Here is an 8069-nt window from a genome sequence, read left to right on the forward strand (position 1 = left end):
ACGGAGATAGTCGTAAGGGCCCAGCAGAATCCCACGCACCCGCTGAGCCGCCTCCCCGGCTCGTCCGAGGAGGACCCGCAGGCCATCCTGGACGAGCACCTCTCGCGTGTCCTGAAGACCCCCGGCTGCCAGTCACCCGCCGTCATCTGGCACTCACCGCGCTCCAGTTCGCCCGACCACCGGCCCTTCCCACGAGCGGGCTTCGGACTCAAGGCTTCCCTTTCCGGTCCCGACCAGGGGACCTTCACGCTCACCCTGGGCCCCGGCGGGACCCTCGTGAGCAGGCAGAGCACAAAGCACATCCACCACCACTACATCCACCATCACACCACCAAGACCAAGGAGCAGTTTGAGAGGGACGCGGCCCTCCGTGTGCGCACTCTGTGCTCCACTAGTGGCGATTGTCAGCCCTGCCAGCCTTACCAGCGCAGCCGCAGCCTGGGCCGAGAGATGTGCGGCGCTGTCTCCACCGACGCCGGCATGGGGTCAGTTGACAAAAACAGACACCCTCTGCCCTACTCCCGCCCCCACAAAAGCTGCCTCTAGCTACATACATGTTTTGTCATGCAAAACATCTCAGCATGGATGAGCGGAAGGAGCTGGGTTCTAATTTTAAAAAGTCCCAAAAAAATTCAACAGTATGTACATGTACAGTATTTACTCTACTGGAGTGTCTCTTAAATCGGGATGGGGAAAAAAAGCAGGATGTTACAGAAGAGCATTTTTTGTATTTTAATTTAATGCAAGTTAATCTTTGAATAGGTGACGGCTATTTAAGCGTTTATCCCCAAAAAAGCAACACTTCTTTTGAATGAGATACTTTCGGAGTTTTTTTTTTTCTTCTAAAAAGAAAACCACAAGTTTTCCTATATGGCTCTGATTTTATCCTCTCAGCCCTGTTCGTGAGGCTGTCCCAAGTCCTGACCAACCAGAGCCGGCCTCCCGCCTCACCTGTTGAAGTGATTTGCTTAGCGCATGAACTTGACCTAATAATAGCTTTGCTCGCAGGCGTTCCAGCTCCCTGTCCAGACGCGTGTGTCGCTCAGGGCTTGAGGATGGCGCGGCCGCCAGGTGCGGCCAGGAGTGCGGGCCCCTACAGCTGCCCAGCAACACGGCCGATCCCGCTCAGAACGTCTTGCAGTGGATCCTTGAAAGCAAGCGACAAGGCCGGCACAAGTCTAGGTGAGCTTTGCCGTTGATTTCACACAACCAATGTTCCTGTTTTGCGATGCGGTTAGAAAAATAGAAGGATAGGAAAGTAGACCTTGTTCCTACCTCACTCTCTCTCCAATAATGTTTTCTTTTCGGTGAGACAAAGCAAAAATGTCTTCAGTTGCGGAATTTTATCTCTTGTCGGTGAGACAAAGCAAAACATCTGTCGTAGCGGCAGGTGCCAGTTAGGCAGAGAAGTGCCAGTTGATGTACGTATACAACCTGGCCCAAGAAATTTGCAAATAATTCTTGCATGCAAGTTTTATTAAGGCTTCACGTTTTACCCTCAACAGTTGGCATTTTGGGAGTTATGTGATCTGCCTTCAATTCATCGTTGTTTTTGTTTGTTTGTTTGTTTGTTGGGGGTGCAGCACCCAAAGCACCAAAAAATCTTTTGGTGGCTCCTCGGCCCAGACGCACACGTGGGGCGGCGGCGGCAACTGTGCCCACCTTCGCAGCCACCAGCCGTCGCAGCCGTTCATCCAGGACCCCGCCATGCCCCCCTTACCCCCTCCCAACACTTTGGCCCAGCTGGAGGAGGCATGCCGCCGTCTCGAGGAGGTCTCCACCACCAAGAGTGCCAAGCAAAGGTGCGTCTTGCTGTCAAAGGATTTCACTCATCCACTCCCAAAGAAAACGTCTTTTCAGACTTGGTCCAGAATTGGCTGGTACTGAATGAGTTAATTACGGTCTCGTGTTGTCACTCTGTTATTGATGATGATGATGTCGTCTGCAGGCATTCACTGTCCAGTCTCCAGCGGGACAAGAGCCACCTTGTGCCTTTGCAGAGTGAGGGGTCCGTCCCTATGTCTCCTGCCAATCCTCACCCCCCCAGCAGCAGCAGCCTCTGCCCCCAATCAAATGAGTATGTCGCATCATCATTGACCGCAATGAAACATCTGCATGCACTCACTCAGAAGAGCAAGGAAAAGACCCCTTTATTTGAGGCCCCGTGAACACAACCGTCCGTGTCAAGCCAGAACGTGCAGTCTCAGCGCACCAGCTGACCGAGACGTGGCTTTCATTCACATGGATCATTTTTACTGGCCGCCCTTCAGTGAGCCGCCAGTTGGCCGGGCCGAGCAGAGCTTAGCAAAGAGACGGACGGCTCCCTCTGAAGTGGGCCTACAAAGCCTTGGACCGAGCTGAAGGGGAATTGATAACGCCGCAGCCCCACCCCCGCCCTTTGCTTCGCGCACACGCACGCACACAACAGGGGAAGCGCAGACTTAGGAGCACTACTGGGTCACACAGTTACAGCCAGTCTGTCTCTCTTTTTTTTTTTTTTTTTGGTCTGTGTGTGTGAGCCAACTGTTCCTCGCACAGCCGTCTTCTCACACCTTTCGTCCCCGCCTCTCGATGTCTTGCAGCACTGCGGAGTGTCTGAAGGGTTTCGCAAGCCACGGGCTGTGCAGCGGCGAGACGGTGGTGACGTACTTCTTCTGCGGGGAGGAGATCCCTTACCGGAGGACCATGAAGAGCCACAGTCTCACCCTCGGCCACTTCAAAGAGCAGCTGCGCAAGAGGGGCAGCTACAGGTGTTGCACTGCTACTTTTGACACATTTAGTCAAGAGCGTTTCGACCATGAAGTCGCATCTCCGAAGGCATCGCTAGTACTTTGTGCTCCTCGGTCAAACGCAGCAGGGTTTTGTTTGCTGTCGGTTTCCGTTTTTCAGCGGTGGTCCTTTTGCGTTGTTACCACCCGCAAGTACCCTCGCGTTTGTTGTTTACAAACACCCTGAAAGTTATATCGAGGGAATGATTTCCACGCATGTGCCGAGCTTCGTCAGCATTGTGGCTGTGAGATCGTTAGCGGTCTGGCAACGCGGTGCGGTGTTGACACTCCCAAGCCAACAGTTCCAAGCATGCCTGACCAATTTGGCTGACTTCAACCGCCGCTACGGCACATCATTTCAACGTTTGATTTTGATGTGTTATTTGAAATAACTCTAAAATTAAGTTAGCTTCTCCTCTTCATATAAGCAGTAGAACGGTGCTCCCCTTTGGTGAGTAGGATGCGTCTCCACAAGCAAATGCAGATGTCGCCTGTCCTACGCTAGGCAGCTTTACTTAGCGCATTTCCTACACAAGGTACCTCAACGAGCTTCATCGTTAGAAAACGACATTTAAAGGCAACGGAATATAAGACATTTGAAAAAAAAACTGAAAAATTTAAGACATTTAAAAGCAAAGTAGAGAAATAAAAAGTAGTTTGCTAAAATTGGTAAAAGAACGTATTAGCATGCTAACGTCTCTTTCGGGCTGTTGCGTTCAATGCGGCAGAATTTTCTCCAATGCGAAAATTGCTGATCCAGCACTTTGTCTGTTTTGGCATCGATTTTGGGGTGCCTTTTCAAAACATTCGTTGCCATTGTGAGATTGGCTGGGGTTAGGGTCAGCAGTGAGTGGTGAGTTGGAGTCAAGATTGATGCCAATTTATGGATATCGATGACATCATTGTTTTGGAGCTAGGAATCATATTTTTGCTTGGTGGGGACTAGCAACCTCTGGACATCGAGTGCAGTCAGTTTAGGTTTTTTTCGCCCTGTTGATTTGGGTCTAATCTGCGTTGAGGGGAGTTGCGTTATCGGTTGGGTTCAGATTCGGGCCTGTGCGCGCGCGTGCGCACACGTTTTGGGAGGCGAAATGAGAAGGACAAGAGGGAGGGCGGCTGGTGTCGGGGGTTAGTGGGAGAGCTTGTACTGCAGCGATTTGGGTCCCATCTGGTATTGATTTCCATGCTAAGGCACACTTAATACGCGGCTTTGAAGCCCCGGCCGCTTTCATTTCAACCAACAAAGACTCTCACAAATGGCCAGCATGCAAATGCTTCACTGATGCTATCGGGGGGGGAGCGAGGGGAGGCATTCCTCCTCCTCCTCCCGCTAGTTCTCCTCCCCTTTCAGCTATGATGTGTGCACATTTGTGCTCGCGTTGTATGCTCATGATGTTGACGTATTGTTTAATTTTTTTTCCTCATGTGTTGGCCGCGTAAGCCAAGTGAGATGTGACTTTGGCTGAAGGCAAAATAATGAAGCGCGCCTTATTGCGGCCATGCTGGGGCCACGCTGCTCTCTATGCCAGCCGTGACATGAAGATGCGCGTTCATAATTGGAGAGAAACTGTAAAGTTTGCAACACTAGTGATGACAAGCACAACCTCACCGTGCGTTGTATTTCCCCCACCACCAACCCAACTCCTTCCACTGTTCTTCCTTTGCCTCTGGCTCGCCGTCTCCACTTCCTCTGTCGTACCATCCGCATTTTTAGTGCGGGGGGGCAAAAGAGTGCAGAGCGGCAGGCAGGCGCTTTAATAGCAGCCAGAGAATGTGTGGACTTGGGTCATTTCTTCAGCATGGCAGCGGTTCAACAAAGAACAGTAATGCTGCACCCTGCCAGACGATATTGGTGCCAGATGTCGGTGCAAGCAGCAAGATAGTGCGAGGGAACGAAAAGAGGGGGCTGGGGGTGGGGGGGTTTGGGTCAGATGTAGCCACATAAAACGTGCCAGTGGAAATTCAGGCTCTGTGTCTGCTTCTTCCCCGGCTAAAAGGACCTTTTGATGATTTCTCTTGAAAGACCGAAAAGACATGATTTGGCTTATTCAGGAATGTGTCAGGGTGATGCTCGTAATTATCATTCGTCTTGTGTGCTCAGCACGTCGACGCCTCGTGTGTGTTTCCACGTTGCTGCTTTTCATTAATGGCCACCTGCGTGCTCATTGGCCTACGCAGAGCCCACCTCCCACCCGCAAAATACCCCCACACCTTCCTTTCGCATGTTTTTCCTCAAGACTATACTTTTATAAGAATTGCGTGTTCTCATTAAAAAAAAAAAAGCTAATGCGCACAAACATTCCAGTTGAACCCACACACATACACACGGTGCAAATCAAGGCCCTTTTTCCATTACATAGTTAATGGGTGAATTCTTAGTGAGGACCTCCCCGCCCCCCCTCCCAGTTAGTAACACACCCCTGCTGCTTTCTCTTCCTCAAAAATGATGATGGTGCTGGGTTGCATCAATAAAGGCCCGGTGAAGTCATAGCACACATGAACCAGCCCTGCCCTCGCCCCCACTTGGAAAGTTTGTTGTCGTCCGATGGAGAACTCCGGAGAGAGCAAAAAAAGTACAGGAATCTTAGTACGTGCATGGTGCAGATTCACTTCGTCTTTTGGAGGGTTTACGGCTCAAATATCAATGCTGACAAAAATATATATATATCAAGGTTACAACGGTATCAACATGCGCTTTGCGGTTGTGAACTTGTATGTGCAGCGGCGTAAGAATCTGTCATCACCAGCAAAAACTTTCCCCCCTGTGTGGGGTTGCCTCTATTGACAACAAATGATGATTTGTTTGATTTAAAACAAAAATTGTCTGTTATTGCACTCTGCCAACATAAATAGTCCTGCCAACGGGGGCATTAAGCAGAGAGTTAGCCATTGGCGCGACATGCTAACCAGCCAAAGTGCAATCATTGATATTGACCAAAAAAAAATGTACACAAATAAAAATAATAATAATAATAATAAAATGAAAGAAATGAAGCTGTTTTACTGTTTCATTTCGTCATTTAGTGGGTGCTAAACACAGTTAGGTCGGATATACAAACTAGCGCTAACGACTGACCACTTGTTAGCCGCGCTAGCTTGTTAGCTTGGTGTCTGCATCATGTTTGGACACTTAATGTGTCATATAATGACATGACTAGACCTGAACATTAAGAGCGACATTGACAGCCCCCCCACCACACACACACACACACGCACACACACACACACACACACACACACACACACACACACACACACACACACAACAGTCATCCTCATCTGATGAACCACAGTAAAGTTAGCTAACCACTGACCATTGATGTAGGCCAAATTAACGGTTCAGAAACACCTATGAGGTGGAGTGACATCTAAAGTGAAAGGTTAGGTCTGTCGTAGTGCCTCATTGTTGCCTAATTTAACAAAATATCTTGTTCACACACTTCTAAAGTGAAGATCAATGTGTACGTTTGCTTATTCTCTGTTAAGGCTGTAGTTAAGTCAGAGTACAATGAATACGGTAATCTTTTTGTTCATCATGTCTTAAAACCCTGAAGAAGAGCTTCCGTGTCCTAACGTCATGTCTTGTTTGCCACAGGTACTATTTCAAGAAGGCCAGCGACGAGTTTGAGTGCGGCGCCGTGTTTGAGGAAGTGTCAGACGACGGCTCCTTGCTGCCCACCTACGAGGGCAAAATCCTGGGCAAGGTGGAGAGGATGGACTGAGACCAATGAAGGACGACCGAGCGAAAGCTCTCTGGAAACGTGTCGGCAGACACCGAAGGTGAATGACCACTCGTCAAGCAAGCAAGCGGACCGAACCGCCCCGTCCCCCCCACCGTGCCGGCGCCTTCCGTGCCACTTGTATTGTAGTGTAAAGCTCTCTATTGCTATTTATTGAAGATACCCCAGCCCCACAACTTGACACTTCCATGGACATGCTGCTTGGTGATGGGCGGAAAAACAGAAAACAGCTCCACTTTGTTTTTCTTTTTTTCCCTTTTCCTATGATCATCACTTCTACAAGGATATATCTATTTTTTTTCAGGCTGCAAACTTCACAAATACCTCTGGTGTTTTGCTCTTTGTGCCCCCCCCCCCCCCCCTTCCCCCCCCCCCTCACTTCCCTCCCCACTTTTCATTTTCTCTGACGAGTCACTTTCATCATTGACGTCTCCTCTCTGGGACTCGCCTTGATCCGTCTCGTTGCAGTGCCTTTGTTTGAGTGGCGCAGGCGTTGCAAAAATACACCCTCCCTCCCAAAAAAAGACATATTTTCACCCCGAAGAATTTTGACCAACAACTTGCTCTCCAAATGTGCTTATTGTGTGTGTGTGCGTGCGCGCGCGCGTGTGTTTGACCGAGTTGACTTGTGTGCAACTCAGAGCTGGATGATGAATGATGATGATGCTGCTGTCGTGTTTGTATGAAGTACAGCAGCTGTACCTACATGGATTCTTGCCGTGTTTGACCCCGTTTTATGGGGTCCCTTTACTCCCTTGATTTTCACAAGGGGCTGAAAAAAAATGTTGAACTAAAGATATTTTTATGCATTTTTTTTTAATCCCTATCTCGTTTCATCATCCTTTTATGTTTTATAATATTTTACATGGCTTCTTCGGCTCCACTTAAAACTGTAAATTATGCGTTCCATAGAGCTCGGTACTTTAATTATTGTAATTATGAAGAGATGTAGCCTCTATTAAAATGTTCTATTTTTCAAATGAGCAAATGGCTTCCTATGGTTTACTTGCGGTGGGGAGTCTACGTATGGATGGAACTTGATTTAATTGGAATGTGTGTGTGTGTGTTTGTAATTTCAATCTGCATCCACCCTGCTGCGGCGAGCGCAACTCGCTGGATCCTCGCTGGAGAAAACTCTTGTCAGATTTGCATCCATTATCAGCTCTTAATTTACTCCCTGTTGGAAATTAAAGCACATTGCATTAATTTGGCCGCCAGAGCCCGGCTGTATTTTTAAGCGCGAGCCAAGCACGCATCTTAAAGTGCGCGATAATGAGACTGTTAGGCAAAACATGCTATTTACACGCTAAACCGTTTGGCCCCCTGTGGCAATGTTTTTTTTTTTTTTTTTTTGTCCTCTCAACATATCAACCACTGATTGGCCTTTGGTTTCATAACACAGGATTGGATGATTTGCTGCCTGCACAAATGGCATGACGGCGAGCTCCAAATCCTTGCTTTGATCTCTAAAAACGTGACAGCTGATTGACGAATTGGTGTCAATCGTGGACAATGGAGGAGCCCACTGTCTCATTGAGATTGGGGGTGGGGGGAGGGGGGG

At 48.8% G+C, this 8069-nt stretch overlaps 1 protein-coding gene across 1 annotated transcript in view; it reads left to right on the top strand.

Annotated features, from left to right (window-relative positions):
* LOC109515107 (axin-2-like) overlaps positions 1-7492 on the top strand; it is a 21721-nt gene extending 14229 nt beyond the window's left edge. Inside the window, exons 7-12 of the mRNA XM_019868709.1 lie at positions 218-485; positions 1009-1182; positions 1584-1802; positions 1949-2077; positions 2583-2750; positions 6364-7492. Coding sequence (XP_019724268.1) covers positions 218-485; positions 1009-1182; positions 1584-1802; positions 1949-2077; positions 2583-2750; positions 6364-6490 — 1085 coding nt within the window. The 3' untranslated portion in view covers positions 6491-7492. The remainder of the gene's footprint in view (positions 1-217; positions 486-1008; positions 1183-1583; positions 1803-1948; positions 2078-2582; positions 2751-6363) is intronic.
* The last annotated feature ends 577 nt before the right edge of the window (positions 7493-8069 follow it).

This window comes from Hippocampus comes, unplaced genomic scaffold (assembly GCF_001891065.2).
Source record: "Hippocampus comes isolate QL1 unplaced genomic scaffold, H_comes_QL1_v1.1 scaffold98, whole genome shotgun sequence".
NCBI classification, from domain to species: Eukaryota; Metazoa; Chordata; class Actinopteri; order Syngnathiformes; family Syngnathidae; genus Hippocampus; species Hippocampus comes.